At 55.2% G+C, this 18,339-nt stretch overlaps 1 protein-coding gene across 1 annotated transcript in view; it reads left to right on the forward strand.

Moving 5' to 3' along the window:
• The window catches only part of PIK3R2 (phosphoinositide-3-kinase regulatory subunit 2), a 29,724-nt gene extending 18,272 nt beyond the window's left edge, over nt 1-11,452 (forward strand). The window contains 13 exon segments of the mRNA XM_056822118.1: nt 942-1,027; nt 1,314-1,419; nt 1,740-1,838; nt 2,033-2,213; nt 2,758-2,883; nt 4,036-4,178; nt 4,539-4,715; nt 7,880-7,951; nt 8,802-8,873; nt 8,875-8,911; nt 8,913-8,971; nt 9,366-9,487; nt 9,490-11,452. Of these exon segments, the coding sequence (XP_056678096.1) occupies nt 942-1,027; nt 1,314-1,419; nt 1,740-1,838; nt 2,033-2,213; nt 2,758-2,883; nt 4,036-4,178; nt 4,539-4,715; nt 7,880-7,951; nt 8,802-8,873; nt 8,875-8,911; nt 8,913-8,971; nt 9,366-9,487; nt 9,490-9,557 (1,348 nt within the window). The 3' untranslated portion in view covers nt 9,558-11,452.
• Nucleotides 11,453-18,339: the final 6,887 nt, after the last annotated feature.

Genomic DNA, 18,339 nt, shown 5'->3' on the forward strand with positions numbered 1-18,339 from the left:
AAGGGAAAGGAAGGAAAGAAGGAAGAAAAGGGAGAGAGGAAGGAGGAAAGAAGGAAGAAAAGGGAGAGAGGAGGGAGGAAAGAAGGAAGAAAAGGGAGAGAGGAGGGAGGAATGAAGGAAGAAAGGGAGAGAGGAAGGAGGAATGAAGGAAGAAAAGGGAGAGAGGAGGGAGGAAAGAAGGAAGAAAAGGGAGAGAGGAGGGAGGAATGAAGGAAGAAAGGGAGAGAGGAGGGAGGAATGAAGGAAGAAAGGGAGAGAGGAAGGAGGAATGAAGGAAGAAAAAGGAGAGAGGAGGGAGGAATGAAGGAAGAAAGGGAGAGAGGAAGGAGGAATGAAGGAAGAAAGGGAAGGAGGGAGGAAAGAAAGGAAGGACAGGAAGGGAGAGAGGAAGGACGGATGATGGACAGAGGAGGGAGGGCAGGAGATGAGCAGGGTGCCACAGGAAGGACACGTGTTTGCTTATTGCTAGTACCTGGTCCAACCTCAGCCCAGAACCTGCACTGTGCCTGTTCTTCCTCTTTTCCACATTTGCCTCCATCCCCGTGTGCCCAGCATCCCACTTGATCTGTGTGATGGGCCATAAGTGAGTCCTAATGGAGAGAGCTGGCTGTCAAGCCAGAAAGCCCTCTGGCTTGCCCTGGCGGTGTGATCCTGGACCCATCAGTGCCCCAGACAACCCTCTAGGCCTTAGTTTTCAGGGAAGATGCCTGAGGGGCTTCTCCTTCTCTGGGAGTTCCCTGCCCCTATTAAAGCCCGACTCTGGTCCCTTCTTGTGCCCACATAACCAGGTGCAGGTGTTCAGAGATGTGTGTGCCAGCCTGCTCAGAGACCCTGTGCCTGGGCAGAGAAGTGGGGGACCTCCCCCACCCCGGTGTCTCGGGGCCTTGGGGTGCTCTGGCAGCTGGCATCTGGTCCCTGACCTTGCTCCTCCTGCCCCCCAGGACTGAGCAGAGCCCGGACTTCTCAGCCTTGTTCTTGGAAATGCTGCTGCAGGACCAGGAGGAGGAGCAGGAGCCGCCCCCTCCAGGTAAGGCCCCGGGGCCCCCCTGTGGTCGGTCCCTGGGCCCCGTCCTCACACCTTCCAAGAGCATTTGCTTCCGCTGCTCTTCTTCTGGGCCCGCCTCAGAAGAGCAGCGCTGAGTGTGGGAGACCCCGTCCCCTCCTGCCTCCTAGCTCTCAGCCGTGCCACCCCTGTGGGCCTCCTCTGTCAGACGAGGCGGTCGGGCCTCTTAGGGCCCTTCCCTCCTGGCTCAGACTCGGAGAGCCCCAGGGGTCCCCCGTCCTGGTCTGACCTTGGGCTGCTTTGATTCCAGCCCTACCCCCAAAGCCTCCCAAACCCAAGGTCCAGGCTGGCAGCCTGTCTAACGGGAGCAGCGCCCCTCTCCAGGAAGCCGAATGGTACTGGGGCGACATTTCCAGGTAATGGGGAAGCTGCCAACTGTGGGAAAGGGGGTCTTAACTCAGGGGGGGACGAGAGGAACTGGGGGCCTCAGTTTCCCCCTCTGTGTAATGGATGTGGCGTGGGGGTCCGTGCTATGGAGAAGGTGCAGGAGTTGAAAGGACTTTGCGATCTGGAGCTAGAAGAGAGCACTTGGGTGGTAGTGAATGGGGCTGGGGCTGGGATGAGGCCAATTCTGCAGCCTGGGGGGTGCTAGAGGCCCGGAAGGGGGACGTTGTGGGCATCTGGCCGGGGCCTGGCCCGTCTGGCCCAAGATCTGACCCCCTCCCCACTCCTGCAGAGAAGAGGTGAATGAGAAACTTCGTGACACTCCGGACGGCACCTTCCTCGTCCGGGATGCATCTAGCAAGATCCAGGGCGAATACACCCTGACCCTCAGGTAGCGGGGCCGCGGGAGCGTGGGTCGAGGCCCGGCCTTCCGGCTTTGTGGCCTGGCGCGGCCTGTTTCCCTGCCTGTGCATGGGGGCCACTCCTGGGAGGAGGGGCTCACAGGCTGCTGCAGAGAGAGAGAAAGGCTGGGCTGGAGGGGAGGGAGGGTCCATGGGCGCCCTGACCCCGGCCCACCCCGTGCAGGAAGGGCGGCAACAACAAGCTGATCAAAGTCTTCCACCGAGACGGGCAGTACGGCTTCTCGGAACCCCTGACCTTCAGCTCTGTGGTGGAGCTCATCACCCACTACAGGCACGAGTCGCTGGCCCAGTACAACGCCAAGCTGGACACCCGGCTGCTCTATCCTGTGTCCAAGCACCAGCAGGTACCGGGGGCCGACGGATGGGCCTGCTGGCAGGGGACGGAGGAGCCTGTTCTCCAGAGTATCCTCTCGCTCTGCCCACTTGTGCTCTCTCCCACCCTGCACCCTTGTACTGGCCGTGCCCCCACTCCGCCCGCCATCCTGTCTAGTGTTAGACAGCAGAAGAAGCCCGCTAAAGGCAGGCACCGAGGGCTGCTTCCTCTCTCCCCCCGTAGTGCCTGGAACCTAGTGGCTGCTTCATGAATGCTTTGGGGATTGGACTGATAGAAAGAGCCCTTCCCAGGAGGCATGAGGCCTGGGTTCTCGGTCCTGGCTTTGCCTCTGATTCCTTGTGCAGCTTGGGGCCGGGTCTCAGTTTCTCCTTCGATCCAATGAGATCCTGTAAAGAAAGTGTTATGTGAATCTTAAATGGCTAACTGAAAGCTAACCGCGGTTCTGCCGCTAGCTCGGGTACCGTTAGAGCTCCTTAGGGCCTTCTCAGAGTGGTGGGGCCTGGGCTTGGCCGGCTCTGGGGCCCCCCAGCTCCATGTCTATCCCCTGCCCTCAGGACCAGGTGGTGAAGGAGGACAGCGTGGAGGCCGTTGGAGAACAGCTGAAAGTGTACCATCAGCAGTATCAGGACAAGAGCCGAGAATACGACCTGCTCTATGAGGAATATACGCGCACTTCCCAGGTAGCCCAGGTCCCCCACCACCCCCGAGCCTGACCCTGGAAGCGCTATCGGCCCTCCCAGCCCGACATCCCGGGCCCCAGGGCCCTCCCAGCCCGACATCCCGGGCCCCAAGGCCCTCCCAGCCCGACATCCCGGGCCCCAAGGCCCTCCCGGGCCGACATCCCGGGCCCCAGGGCCCTCCCGGCCCGACATCCTGGGCCCCAGGGCCCTCCCAGCCCGACATCCCGGGCCCCAAGGCCCTCCCAGCCCGACATCCCGGGCCCCAAGGCCCTCCCGGGCCGACATCCCGGGCCCCAAGGCCCTCCCGGGCCGACATCCCGGGCCCCAGGGCCCTCCCGGCCCGACATCCTGGGCCCCAAGGCCCTCCCAGCCCGACATCCCGGGCCCCAAGGCCCTCCCGGGCCGACATCCCGGGCCCCAGGGCCCTCCCAGCCCGACATCCCGGGCCCCAGGGCCCTCCCAGCCCGACATCCCGGGCCCCAGGGCCCTCCCAGCCCGACATCCCGGGCCCCAAGGCCCTCCCGGGCCGACATCCCGGGCCCCAGGGCCCTCCCGGCCCGACATCCCGGGCCCCAAGGCCCTCCCAGCCCGACATCCCGGGCCCCAGGGCCCTCCCGGGCCCGACATCCCGGGCCCCAAGGCCCTCCCGGCCCGACATCCCGGGCCGACATCCCGGGCCCCAGGGCCCTCCCGGCCCGACATCCCGGGCCCCAGGGCCCTCCCAGCCCGACATCCCGGGCCCCAGGGCCCTCCCGGGCCCGACATCCCGGGCCCCAAGGCCCTCCCGGCCCGACATCCCGGGCCGACATCCCGGGCCCCAGGGCCCTCCCGGCCCGACATCCCGGGCCCCAAGGCCCTCCCGGCCCGACATCCCGGGCCCCAAGGCCCTCTCAGCACTGAGAGCATTGAGCTCCAGGAGGGGATTCCTCCTCTTTTCTGACGCTGCTCCCCTGCTTTCCAGGCAGGTGGTCTGTTCCCTGAGGAGCCCCTCAGGCACTTTGTTCTGGGTGTCATCCCCCATTCCTGTGGCCTTTCCCTAAAGGGAGATGGAGACGTGGGAGAGAGAAGGTGTACTGTGGGGGGCACCTCCTGCTGGCTCCCGGGGGAGGAGAGGCAGAGCCTCAGCCAGCCCCTCCCCGTCCCTCTCCCCAGGAGCTGCAGATGAAGCGAACAGCCATCGAGGCCTTCAACGAGACCATCAAAATCTTCGAGGAGCAGGGCCAGACGCAGGAGAAGTGTAGCAAGGATTACCTGGAGCGCTTCCGGCGGGAGGGCAACGAGAAGGAGATTCAGCGGTGAGTGCCCTGCCCCCTTTGGGTTCCTTCCCTCTCTCCAGCTTCCCCGGGCCCATTAGCTTCTCACCCCTTCCCTTTTCCTTTGACACCCCCCATGCGCCCCCTTTGCCCTCCTGCTCCCCGCTCCTGACCCTTGCCCGGGCTCCCTTCAGTCCGGGGAGCTCCTGACCCTCCGCAGCCCCGCTGCCGGCCCCTTTCTTTCTGTTCTGGCCCGGACCGTCCCAACGTAGCCCTGCGACACCTGGAGCAAGTCTGTCGGGTCTGAAGCCCTCCATCGCTAGGGCTCCCTCCATCTCAGACCTCCCACGGGCCGGCCCTGCGGCTCGGACTTCTCCAACCCCTTCCCCACGTCCCTTCCAGGATCCTGATGAATTCAGAGAAACTCAAGTCCCGGATAGCCGAGATCCACGACAGCAAAATGAAGCTGGAACAGGACTTGCGGGCGCAGGCGGCCGACAACCGCGAGATCGACAAGCGCATGAACAGCCTCAAGCCTGACCTCATGCAGCTGCGGAAAATCCGGGACCAGTATCTAGTGTGAGCATCGCCCCGGACCGGCTCCGGCCGGCCGGGGGCCCTCCTGTGGCCTCTGGGTACCACTGCACCCAGCGGCACCCCGCCTCGGGCCTTCCCCATCAGGGCTGACTTCCCCTGTGAGGGCTGCCTCTCTCCGGGGCTCTTCCTGCTGGCGCCTTATCTAATTATTAGGCCCATGGCAGCCCCCACAGGCTCCGCCCACATGTATGAAGCACTTCCTGTATGCCAGGTGTGGTGCCGGGGCTGGGAGTAAAGCAGGCCTAACTGGGTGATGTGGCTGCCCCAAGAAGAGCCATTTGAGATTGCACGAACGAGGGCATAACTGGGTCTTGGCCGGGTTAGACTCCATCTGGAGTAGGAATATTGGGTTTGGTTCCTGACGGCACAGTTTAGGAAAGGATATTGATATGCTGGAGGGAATCCAGAGGACTCTGTAGACAACCAGATTGGTTGAAGGGCCTTAACGTGGTGGATTGGGAGGACCAGAGTTCAAATCTCAAACAAGTCTGTGTGTGTTTCTTCATTTGTCCCCATGGGCCTGAAGGCTCTTCCTTGTTTAATCATCCTCCTTCAAGGATTCCCTCCTCCAGGAAGTCCCTCCTCATCTCCACCTCCTCTAGTTAATCAGTGCCCTTCTCCGGTGTGTCTACACTTGCCCGGTTGGATGTTATAGCCCCCTTGGCCCAAATAAATAAGGGGTCCCATGAGAGGGCCAGCAGGGTCCCTTCTCGCTCTAGCCCTGTAGACCATTCATTGATGTCACTAGAAGTGTTTAGGCCAAAGGAAAAAGCTCCTAAGCAGATATAAAACCGTCTTCCGGTGTTTGAGAAGGCCGTTTGTGGAAAGGCTAGGCTTGGCCTGTGTGCTCCCCCAGGCCGGACCCGGATCGTAGACTGGGCGCTGACATGGCAGAGAGGCCAGGTTAGGTGTGAGATCTGGGAAGACATCCCAGTAATCCCAGACGGCTGCCGAGGAGAGCCATGGTCCTTCTCGGCCAGGCTTCCAGCTGGATGGCCACTTGTGGGAGTGTTGGGAGACAAAGATGTGGAGGTCACTTCTTTTTTTCTTTTTCTTTTTTAATTAATTTTTTTAAACCCTCACCTTCCGTCTTGGAATCAATACTGTGTATTGGCTAGGCAATGGGGGTCAAGTGACTTGCCCAGGGTCACCCAGCTAGGAAGTGGCTGCGGTCAGATTTGAACCCAGACCTCCCGTCTCTAGGCCTGGCTCTCAATCCAATGAGCCACCCAGCTGCCCCCCTTTTTTTCTTTTTAACCTTACCTTTCATTCTAGAATCAATATTGTGTATTGCTTCCAAGGCAGAAGAGTGGTTAAGTGACTTGCCCAAGGTCACACAGCAAGGAAGTGTCTGAGGCCACATTTGAACCCGGGTCTCAATCCACTGAGCCACCTACCTGCCTCTCCTCTCTCTAATGCACTCTTTTTTTTTTTAACCCTTACCTTCCGTCTTGGAGTCAATACTGTGTATTGGCTCCAAGGCAGAAGAGTGGTAAGGGCTAGGCAATGGGGGTCAAGTGACTTGCCCAGGGTCACCCAGCTAGGAAGTGGCTGAGGCCAGATTTGAACCTAGGACCTCCCATCTCTAGGCCTGGCTCTCAATCCACTGAGCTACCCAGCTGCCCCCTCTAATGCACTCTTAAAAAAGAAGCTACCAGGGACTTCTGGTCAACCCGTGGAGGGAGAGTTAGGCCTAGAGACAAAGTCCTGGGTTCAAATTGCTTATCCCTTCTCATTCTTCGGCCTTGGAGCCAATACACAGTATTAATTCTAAGATGGAAGGTGAAGTTTAAAAAAAAAAAGTGCCTTAGGCCGGATGGTCATTGAGGTTCCTTCCCATTCAAAGTCTGGTTCTGTAACTTCCTCTGTGATTTTGGACCAATTCTCTCCCCCTTTCTAGGTCTCAGTAGCATCCTTTGTCGAATAAGGAGATTGAACTAGATCATCATTAAGGTCCCTATTTAAAATCTCTGTGTTCTAGAGGTTTTTTCTCCTCCAGTTCTATCATTCCATAGGTTCCATATTGCTCCCTGCAAGGTGGTTTTTTTAGTTAATAAAAATCAACATACATTACTCTCTCTCTCTGTCTCTCTCTCTCTGTCTCTTTCTCTGTCTCTCTCTCTGTCTCTGTCTCTTTCTCTGTCTCTCTCTGTCTCTTTCTCTGTCTCTCTTTCTCTCTGTCTCTCTCTCTCTTCCCCCCTCTCTCCTCTCTTTCTTTCCCTTTCCTCTTTCTTTCTCTCTCCCCCCTCTCCTTTTCTCTCTCTCCTTCTCTATCTCTCTCCTTTTCTCTCCCCCCCTCTCTCTCTTCTCTCTTCTCTCTCTCTGTCTTCTCCCTCCCTCTCTCCCTCTCTCTCTCTCCTCTCTCTCTCTCTCTCTCTCTCTCTCTCCTCATCTCTCTGCTCTCTCTCTCTCTCTTTCTCTCTCTCTCTGTCTCTCTCTCTCTCTCTCTCTCTCTCTCTCTCTCTCTCTCTCTCTCTCTCTCTCTCTCTTCTCTCCCCTCCCTCCTCTCTCTCTCTCCCTCTCTCTCTCTGTCTCCCTCCCTCCCTCCTTCCTTCCTCTCTCCCCTCCCTCCTCTCTCTCTCTCTCTCTCTCTCTCTCTCTCTCTCTCTCTCTCTCTCTCTCTCTCTCTCTCTCTCTCTCTCTCCTCCTCTCTCTCTCTCTCTCTCTCTCTCTCTCTCTCTCTCCCTCTCTTTCTCTCTGTCTCGCCTCCCCCCAATCTACCTTTGTAATGAACATTTAAAGTCAAACAAAACAAATTCCTGCATTGGTTGTCTCCACAAAATATGCCTCCGTGTATCCTGAGCCTGTCACCCCTCTGTCTGGGGCTGGCGAGCCCCTCGTTCCTCTGGAGTCTTGGTCCTGGTGAGGCTTAGACTTCTCAAGTTTGTCTTTGAGTCCGCTGTCCTCCTGGTTCTGATCCCGTCGCAGCTACTCGGGCATCGGTGCGTGGAGGCCTCCCCCTTTCCGGCCGTCCCCAGGGGGCACACTTCCCCTTTGTTCCTGGCCCTTCCTGGGCTCTGCTCTGGGCCGGTTCCCCTGCTTGTGAAGCAGAGGCGCTCCTCTCCTCTCCGGAGGGGAGAAGACCTCGGGCAAAAGCCAGAGGGTCGGCCGGAGGTGTGACGGGCTCTTCTCTCCCTGCCTGGCAGGTGGCTGACCCAGAAGGGAGCCCGACAGAAGAAGATTAATGAGTGGCTGGGAATCAAAAATGAGACGGAAGAGTGAGTATCCCCAAGGGGAAGAAGTCGGGGGTCAGAGGGGTGCCCCCTCCCCTTGCCCTCCCCGAGTCTGGCTGTTTGGGAAGAAGAACCAAGGGCTGGTGGAGAGCGCCGGCGTCCAGGCGAGAGCTGAGCTGGGAGGGAGTCCTTGGCTCCCATACTGCCTCACGGCGTGACCCTCGGCGAGGCGCTTGACTCGGCCTCAAGTTTCCTCATCTGTAAAATGGAGTGTGCTACTTGGAAGGAAGCCACCGTGTAAACTGGGGTTGTTGGTAGCAGAAGCGGGAGCCCTCCCCACTCGTCAGGCTTCCCTGTGACTGGGAAGCTTCTGGCCTGGCTCAGACACGGGGGAGCCTCCAAGAATGTGGAAAGGGAAGAGAGGGGTTCCTCCCCTTCCCTGGGTCCTGGACGCCTCTGGAGGAGGAACCCCCTCTCAGAATACAGTTTTTACATGCATAAGCTCAAGGAAACTGGTTCCGACAAGAGGCAGTTATCAGGATTGTGGGGGTGCTTCTAGCCCCGCCTTAGAACCATTACTGTGCCTGGGCAGAAGAGCCCAAAGGGCTAGGCAATGGGGGGTTAAGGGACTCGCGCAGGGTCTCCCAGCTAGGAAGTGTCTGAGGCCAGACTGGAATCCAGGACTTCCCTCTCTGAGCCCCCTCGATGCCCCCTTGGCAAGGCTTCTTACGGAGTCGGGCTCTGAGCCGTGGCGGAGGAGGCAGTCGTGAGTCGGGCCTCGAATGCCAGGCTTGGGCCTTGGTGCCTTGAGTCAGCCAGAATGGATGAGCGGCTGCGGGGGGCACAGAAGGCGGCCAGGCCGTGCCCTGAGACTGCCCCCCTCACTCACCCACAGCCAGTATTCCATGGTGGACGAGGAAGAGGACCTGCCCCATCACGAGGAGCGGACGTGGTACGTGGGAAGATCAACGAGGGCGCGCCGAGGAGATGCTCAGCGGCAAGCGGGGATGGCACCTTCCTGATCCGCGAGAGCAGCCAGAGGGGCTGTTACGCCTGCTCCGTGGTGTGAGGTATGGTGGGGCGACCAGGCTGGGCAGCCCCGGGCACCCCCTCCCCCAGAAGCTGGGCGGCGCCCTGGGCACCCCTCCTCCCCTAGAAGCCGGGCACCCCCCCCTCCCGCAGAAGCCGGCACCCCCCTCCCCCAGGAGCCGGGCACCCCCCCTCCCCCAGAAGCCGGGCACCCCCCCTCCCCCAGAAGCCAGGCACCCCCCCTCCCCCAGGAGCCGGGCACCCCCCCTCCCCCAGAAGCCGGGTACCCCTCCTACCCCCAGAAGCCAGGCACCCCTCCTCCCCCAGGAGCCGGGGACCCCCCCAGAAGCTGGGCACCCCCCTTCCCCCAGAAGCCAGGCACCCCCCCTCCCCCAGAAGCTCAGCCCGCCTCCTCCTCCTCCTCCCTCAGGGTGGACGGGGACACCAAGCACTGCGTCATCTACAAGACGGTGACGGGCTACGGCTTCGCCGAGCCCTACAACCTGTACGCCTCCCTCAAGGACCTGGTGCTGCACTACAAGCACACGTCTCTGGTCAGCACAACGACTCCCTCAACGTGACGCTGGCCCACCCCGTGCTGTCGCCGCCGCCTGCCCGCTGAGGGGCCCGGCCTCCCGGGAGGGAGGGAAGGACGCACGGACAGCCGGCCCGCCCAGGGTCCCTCCCTCCCCCCTCGCCCCCGCCGCCCTGTCCTTGTCCCCCCCCCCCCCCCCCCCCGAGCCAGCTCCCCGCGGGTCTGGTGGCCTCCTGCCTCCCCTCGGCTCGGCCGGGAGGGGAAGTGGGCCGCCCTGGGTCCCGCTCCATCAGTCCCCCGGATTTCCTGACCCGGATGGGTGCCCCCCACCCCCCCCTCCAGGCCAGCGTGAAGCAGCCCTCCTGACCCCCTCGACGCCCTCCCGCAGGGAGCCCTGGGAGCCGCCCCTCTAGCCCACCTCAGCGCTGAGCCCCTGAACAGGGTTGCCTCTGCCTCTGCCCGCACAGCCCTGCCGATGGGACGCTCACCACTCCTTCCCGCCGCCCTTTCGGCCACTGTGGAAGAGCTCCAGTTGCAGCCGTTTTCTTGTTTGGGAGTCTTCTGGCGAGCAGGGACACCTGAAGCCCGTTTCCCAGGGACGGAGGACGTCCCGCTTTGGCCCCCGGCTTCCCTCGGGACTGGTGCTGCGGGCAGCCTGCCATGCTTCGTCCGGCCCGCCCGGGCTCCTCCCCCGCCCCCCGCTGGCCCTACGATCCGGGGACGCTCGCTCTTCCTGTTGTCTCTCCAATGAGGGGGTTTACCGGATGTCAAAGCCATAGGGGCCGGCGAGGCCGAGGCCTCCTCTGGAGGACAGAGGCACGGAGGGGTCGGAGGCCCCGGGGGCAGCCACGGTAGCCCGTGCCCTCTGGGGGGTCCCACGGGCTGGGGCCTGTCTCGGGGCTGCCCTCTGCGTGTGAGTCCGTGTGTGTGTGCGCGTGTGCGCGAGTGGGTGATGAACAGGACCAAGTAGGCCCCAGAGCGGCCCTCTCTCGGCCCCCGTCCCTCATTCCTGCAGCCCCCCTCGGGACTTTTTACCTGGGACCCGTGCCAGGCCTCTGGCGAGGGGATATGGTCCTCGGTGCCTGGAGCAGAGGCTGGGACTGCGGCTCCTCCGAGGAGTCGGGGTCCCGCAGCCTCCCCCACACTGCCTTTGGGGGCCAAGAGCCACCCCCCCGCCTCGTCCCCCTCTGAGCCACGTAAAGCCTTCCTGCCCCCCTCGAGCCCCAGCTCCGTAATAAGCCATAGACCCGGGGGCGGGGGGCCCCCCCTTCCCCCGAACCCCACAGACCGTGACTCCAGGAGCAGCCAGGCAGAACTGCCCGGCCTCTGGCCTCCTCTGGGGTTTAAAAAAAAGGGACTTACCGTCAGGTCGGGCCTAAAATAGACGCCCTGCGTGGGCCTCATGCCTGCCTGGGGAGGCCTGGAGACCAGCTCTGGACCAGCCAGTTTGGGGAGGGCGTGTTTGGCCGCAAGCCGGCGACACCCCAGCACGCTCCGGTAAGAGTCCGCCGGGCCGGGGGGCCCCTGGGCAGGCCCTCCCTCTGAACGCCTCCCCCAGAGAGCCGGCTCTGCCGAGAAGCGAAACCCTGGATGGGTGCCGGGGCGGCCGCTTCAGTGGTGGCCGGGGCGCGCGGAGTTCCCCCAGGAAGTCAGCCATAGCTCCGTTTCCCCTGTGAGCCCCACAGAGACCTCCCTACCCCCAGATCCTCTTTTCTAGTACAAGCCAGCGAGGTCGAGTTGTTGACCACTTTCTGAGCCTCCCCGCCTCCCTCCTTAGTGTCCTCGGGGTGGGCTCTCCTCCCGGGACGCGTGGCCAGACGCTCAGCGAGCCTCCAGCGCGGCCATGCCCGGGGTTCTTGGCTTTCTTTGGGGCCGGGTTTTTCGAGGCCTTTGCTTTTCAGAAGTTGTTGTTCCTTTTTTTCTCAAAGATGGAAGGAGGCCGGTTGGGGAAAGTTAGATATGCAATAAACACTTAGCTGGCACTCCGCTCTCTGTGGTTGCGAGAAGCCCTCTGCCGGGGCCCTCCTGCGCGGCCGGTTCTGTACGCGACTTTGAAAGACGTTAAAACGAATTAGTGGTACTGTAGGCCGCTCTTCCTCGCTCTGGGGAAGGCTGCTGGCTGCAGAGCACAGCCCGAAGACGCCCCAGAGACGCAGCCCGGACACGAGACGGTGATGGCCTGGATTCGAATCCTGGCACTACCTCACAGGGCCCTTCCGGCCCTGTTTCCTCCTCTACTAAATGCAGGCTTCCAAGAAGCCCCTCCGAGCCCCCAGATCAGAGAATAAGGGCTGGGGGGAGGGGGACTTTGGGAGTGATGTAGGCCAACTCCTCCATTTTACCCTTTGGGAAGAATGAGGCCCAGAAAACGGGGTGACAGGGCCAAGGTCACATGTATTCAGCAGCCAGCATCCAAATCCAGATAATGGGAGGTTCTGAACCCACAGCTCATTCCTCTCTGGCCCCCTGAGCAGGCATCCCCCAGGAGGCATCAGCCTTGGCCTAAAGATTCCCAGGAAGGAGCAGCTCACTACTCACTACCTCCCCGGGAAACCTCCTTCCTCAGAGCTCTGGTTTGGAACTTTGCTTTCCACAGAGCCCAGGATGGCTTCCTGCCAACGTTGTCTGCCCAGGCCAGGAGCCTAGAAGGGGAAATAGAGCATGAGTGCCTGCTGGGTCTAGAAGACTCCTGAACATGGCTCGGAGGCCAAAAAAGACCACCATTATCCTGGGCTTCAGGAAGAGGTCTTTGTGGTGGCCAGGCCTGCCGTGTCCCCTGGGGAGACCCCGCCATTCAAGAACCACTTGTTAGGGGGCAGCCGGGTGGCTCAGTGGATGGGGACTCAGGCCCAGAGATGGGAGGTCCTAGGTTCAAATTTGGCCTCAGACACTTCCCAGCTGTGTGACCCTGGGTAAGTCACTTCACCCCCATGGCCTAGCCCTGACCACTCTTCTGCCCTGGAACCAATACACAGTATTGATTCTAAGACAGAAGGTAAGGGTTTAAAAAAATAAATAACACTTTGTCAGCTATATGGAAGATGGGTTGGAGAAAGGAGAGAATGGAGCCTGCAAGATCAACCAGGAAGTTTTTGCCTTCCTCTGGACAGGAGGTGACTGGGATCTGAACTTAGGTAGTGACTGTGACTGGCTAGGAAGTGACAGACATGAGAGAGACTTGGCAACTGATTCCATCTAAGGGAGAGAGGAGTTGAAGCTAATGAATCTGGGTGACTAGGAAGATGGTGATGCCCACAACAGAAATAGGGAATTAAGAATGGAAGGGCAGGAGCTTAGGAAAAAGACTGAGACTCCATGTGGAGATCTGGGAATTGAATCCCCGGGACCCAACAAGACCCAGAGAGTATAGCCGTGGAAAGGGGAGAGACCTGAGAGGCATAGAAGGACGGGACCAGGATGAGAATCTAAATAAAGAAGAGTGGAGTAGCCAGACAGGTGGGAGAGGAACCAGGAGAAAAAGGTCTCAAAAGCCCTGGGAGGAGAGGTTGGACAACAGTATCGGATGCTGTAGTGCGGTCAAGAAGAACCAGGGAAAGGCCATCGGATCATTGGTAAAGCCAAAGAGGGTTGGGCGATATGGTTGGACAGCAGACCTCGAAGGACTGAGAAGCAAGAGGGAAATGAGAAAAAGGCAACTATAGAGTTTCTTCTAAAGGTTTGGCTGGAAAAGAGGAGAGATGTAGGAGGGGATCAAGGGAAAGTTTGTTGCTTTTTTTAAGGATGGAGAAGTGTGGCTATGTGTGTAAGCTCCCAAAGGAGTCAGGAAGAAGGCATGTGTTCAATACATAGAGAAGGGAGGAAAGGGTCAATAAGAATGTTCCACACACACACACACACAATCTATGCAAGGAGGTGGGTTGCATTTCCAAGGAGAAGGACCACCTCTTCCTTCTGGGTTAGGGAGAGGGGTCATGCTTCAGGGTAAAATCGGAGAGAAGAGGAAACTTGGGATGGAAGGGTAGTATTGAGAGGATGGCTTTGGAACAGAGGCTAGAGAGATCAGGGAAGACCAAAAGGATGGGGTGCCACAGGGAGGACTCCATTGAGATTATAAGAGGACAAAAATTTGCAGTGGACCTATTGGGCATGATTTCCTCCATTGGCATTCAGCAGAACTTGTGTTGGAGCAGAGAAGGCAGATGGTGAAGTAATCCAGAGTTGGAGAGGGATGAGTGGCATTTACTAGGGGAAGTATTCAAGGATTGATTGTTTAAAGTCAAACTGGTTAACTGTAGGGTCAAGATTTTGAAGGGAGGGAAGTGAAACTAGAGGAAGGATGGGGATGAGGGCTGCTCTGGGAAAGTAGGGAGGGAATGGAAGTGAGCAACGGGAAGTTGTGGGGTGGTCAGACTAGGTTTAAGAGGAAGAGGGCATGGGGGGAGCTAAAAGGACAGAAACTTACGGTCTCAGCTGGAGAAATGTCTAAGTTATGGATTATGAAGGGAAAACACTTCTGGGTGAGGATGAGATCAAGTGTGGGTCTGTCCAACTGAGGCTGAGATAGATATGGTCATGAGAGCTGGGGGAATCTTTTGTTATATATAATATTTTATTTTTTTCCAATTGCATCTAATAATGATCTTTAACATTTGTTTTCTAAAATGTTGAGTTCCAAATTGTCCCCTTCCCCACCTTGAGGTGGTAAGCAATTGGACTTAAGTTATACATGTGTGATCATGCAAAATATATTTCCATGTTACTCATGTTGTGGAAGAAGACTAATACGAAACGAGAACCCCCAAAAAATCACAAAGAAAATAAAGTGAACACCAGCATGCTTCAATCTGCCTCCAGACTCTATCAGCTCTTTCTCTGGAGGCGGATGACGTCCTTCTTGAGTAATTGGATTGCTTAGAATTCACAGCTGATTATCGTATGATATTACTACTACAGTGTCCAATGTTCTCCAGGCTCTGCTCAGCTCACTCTGCTTCATTTCATGTAGGTCTTTACAGGTTTCTACAGGTTTCAAAAATCTTTCTTCTCATCATTTCTTTCTTTTTTACAAATATTTTTCCAGATAACGTCAATACAGTTTTAATCATCTTTTTCTGACATATTGTGATCCATGCTCTCTCCCTCCATCCCACATTTTCCATGTTTTGATTTTTGTAATCTTTGAAATCTGATTCCTTAATTCTCCCAGATCAACACATAGAGCAATAGAAAGTACCTAGCTTCCAACTATGCCCAAAGGGTGATAAAAGACTGTCTGCCCTTTGATCCAGCCATAGCACTGCTGGGTTTGTACCCCAAAGAGGTAATAAGGAAAAAGACTTGTACAAGAATATTCATAGATGCACTCTTTGTGGTGGCAAAAAATTGGAAAATGAGGGATGCCCTTCAATTGGGGGAATGGCTGAATGAATTGTGGTATATGTTGGTGATGGAATACTATTGTGCCCAAAGGAATAATGACTGGACAGATTCCATGTGAACTGGAAAGAGCTCCAGGAAGTGATGCAGAGTGAAAGGAGCAGAACCAGGAGAACATTGTACACAGAGACTGATACACTGTGGCACAGTTGAATGTAATGGACTTCTCTACTAGCAGCAATGATCCAGGATAATTCTGAGGGATCTACAAGAAAGAACACCATCCACATTCAGAGGAAAACCTCTGGGAGTAGAAACACAGAAGAAAAACAACTGCTTGATTACATAGGTCAAGGGGACATGGTTGGGGATGTAGACTCCAAATGATCACCCTGGTGCAGATATCAATAATATGGAAACTTTACACATGTAAAACCCAGTGGAATTGCACTTCAAATACAGAAGGGGGTTGGAGGGAGGGGAGGGAAAGAACATGAGTCTTGTAACCATGGAAAAATATTCTAAAATCAACTAATTAAATAAAATTTAATAAAAGTATGTTCCTTGAAGGCAGGTAAAAAAAAAAAGAAAAGAAAGTACCTAGCTTCCCCTCTTTGGTCTGAGAAGGCAATTCTGGGAGGACAGATCATTGGTGGAAATGACCCTCCCCAAAATGGCAGATAATATTGGACATGTGCTATCATGCAATACGTATTTCTACAATCATCATGTGAAAAAAAACATATATTGCTTATACTAGAGAAAAATTCATGGAGGAAATAAAGTGAAGCATACTATGCTTCAATCTGCATTCAGTCCATTCTATGGCAGTGGATGGTCCTCCCCCCCTTTTTTTTAAACCCTTACCTTCCATCTTGGAATCAATACTGTATATTGGTTCCAAGGCAGAAGAGTGGTAAGGGCTAGTCAATGGGGGTCAAGTGACCTGTCCAGGGTCACACAGCTGGGAAGTGTCTGAGACCCGGATGGCCCTTTTTGTCAAAAGTCCCTTGGAGTTGTTATGGATCTATGCATTGCTGATAATAGCTCAGTTATTCACAGTTGGTCATCATATGTTGTTGCTGTTAATGTGTACAATGTTTTCCTGGTTCTTCTCATTTCACTTTGCATCAGTTCATAGAAATCTTTTCAGGTTTTTTGGTGATCATCCTATTTGCCATTTCTTATAATTACATACCACAATTTCTTCAGCCATTGCCCAACTGATGGTCATCCCTTCAATTTCCAATTCTTTGGCGCCACAAAGAGAGCTGCTGTAAATAATTTTAGCCGTGTAGGTCCTTTCCCCCTATTTTTGATCTCTTTGGGACACAGATCCTGTAGCATTATTGCTGGGTAAAAGGGTATGCACAGTTTTATAGCCCTTTGGGGCACAGTTCCAAAATGGAGATCTGGGGATCTTGATGAGCTAGAAAGCAGTTGTTCAGTTTATACATTGAAATCCTCAAGCTGAAGAACAGAGCTAGGGTGGGGAGGAAGACTGTGAGCCAGGCACTAAACTCCTTAAGAAAGGAGGAAGAAGGAGAAAGGAGGGGCAAGTGGGAGGAAGAGAATTTGGAACCCAACATTTTAAAAAAACTTAATTTTTTTTACATGTGATGAGGAAATGTTTAATAAAATTAATAAAAAAAGAATTTAAAAAAAGAAAAGAGGAAGAACAACAACAAAAAAAAACAGGCGGTGGTTGTTGAGAATAGTTGCAGCCCTGGTAAAAAATTAGAATAGAGTAAAGCATAAAAAAGGGATGGTTGGTGAGTGCTGAATGTGTTCAAGAGCATCCTTTGCTCTTCTCCTGGACCGCTCTGGGTGGGGAGAAGGAAAGGGCAGGGTCTGATCAAAGGTACATCGAGTGCTAGAGAGGGGGCCCAGAGGTATAGTCTCTTCTGGGGAAAACCAGGTTTTCCTGCTTGCCAAGAAATGAAGAAGCATGAGAGGAAAGTTGGAAGGAAGTTCATAACCAGTAGAATGGGGGCAAAATGGAACATGTTTTGAGTGAAATAAGGACAAAGAGTTGGAGTTGACAGGAACGAGCATGAGAGATCAAGGAAGGGATAGCCAAGAAAGGGAAGTTCTCCTTTATAATCCATGACTCTGAATCCCAAAGATTCTGAGTCTAAGACAGTCTGGGCTAGTACCGGGACTAGTGCTAAGACAATAGATTGTCTTGCCCCTCCTTACAGCTCTAATGCTTGCATCTTGTTGAGCAAGGCATGTTGGGAAATGTGGTTTCTGGGTGCAGCCCCTTGGCAGATGGCAACTGGTTAGCCCTGCCTAATGGTCAAAGCAGGGTTCAGTGGAGTCTCATAAATGACTATAGAGGGGGCAGCTAGGTGCCTCAGTGGGTTGAAGCTAGGCTCAGAGATGGGAGGTCCTAACTATATGACCCTGGACAAGTCACTTAACCCCCATTGCCTAGTCCTTACCACTCTTCTGCCTTGGAACCAATACACAGCATGTGACTCTAAGACAGAAAGTAAGGGTTAAAAAAATGATTTATATTGATGGATGGATGACCCACCAACCAGGTCAACTACCCCAGGGCTTATCTAATGTTGAATAGGTGGACTCTAATCAATATTAAAGTATTGTGTTGTACCATTACTAGGTTTGTATCCCAGAAAGATAACAAAACAAAAAGGGGAAGGACCGATATGTACAAAAAAAATTATAGCAACTCTTTTTATAAGGGCAAAGAATTGGAAAGTGAGGAGATATCCATCAATTGGGGAATGGCCGAGTAATGAGTGTAATGGAATCCTGTTGTACTGTAAGAGATGACAAGGGGGAGGTACTCAGAAAAACCTTGAAAGACTTACATGGCAGAATGAAGTAAGCAGAACCAGAAAACACTGTACACTGGGACGGCAACATTGCACGATGAACAACAGTGAATAACTTGGCTAGTCTCAGCAATACGATGATCCAAAACAATCCCAAAGATTCATGATAGAAATTTCATCTGCTTCCAGAGAACAAACTGATGGAGTGTGAATCCAGACCAAAGCGAACTTTTTTTTTCATTTTCTTTTCTGATTATTTTTGTTTGCATGTCCTTCCACAAAAGGATTAATATGGAAAAACGTTTTACTTGGTTGCATATATATAAAATTGATATCAGATTGCTTGTTATCTTATTGGGGGAGGGAAGGAATTTGAGGCTCAAAATTCTTTTTAAAATATTGGAAACTCTGAAAGAACGGTGGGAGTAGAAACACAGAAGAAAAACAACTGCTTGATCACATGGGTTGATGGGGATATGATTGGGGATGGAGACCTGGAGTCAGGAAGTCCCGAGTTCAAACCCAGGATCAGACCCTTTCTAGACAGGTGACCTGGGCAAGTCACTTCACCTCTGTCTGCCAGCTTCCTCAACTGCCCAAATGGGGTTGATAATAGCCCCTACCTCCCAGGCATTTGCTGTGAGGATCTTCCTTAGAAAACCTCTTTATATCAATAAGTGGGAACTTATTATTATTTTGGAGCAAAATATAGGAAATGGGGAGTGGAGGCT

Source organism: Monodelphis domestica, chromosome 3 (genome assembly GCF_027887165.1).
Source record: "Monodelphis domestica isolate mMonDom1 chromosome 3, mMonDom1.pri, whole genome shotgun sequence".
Lineage (NCBI taxonomy): Eukaryota > Metazoa > Chordata > Mammalia > Didelphimorphia > Didelphidae > Monodelphis > Monodelphis domestica.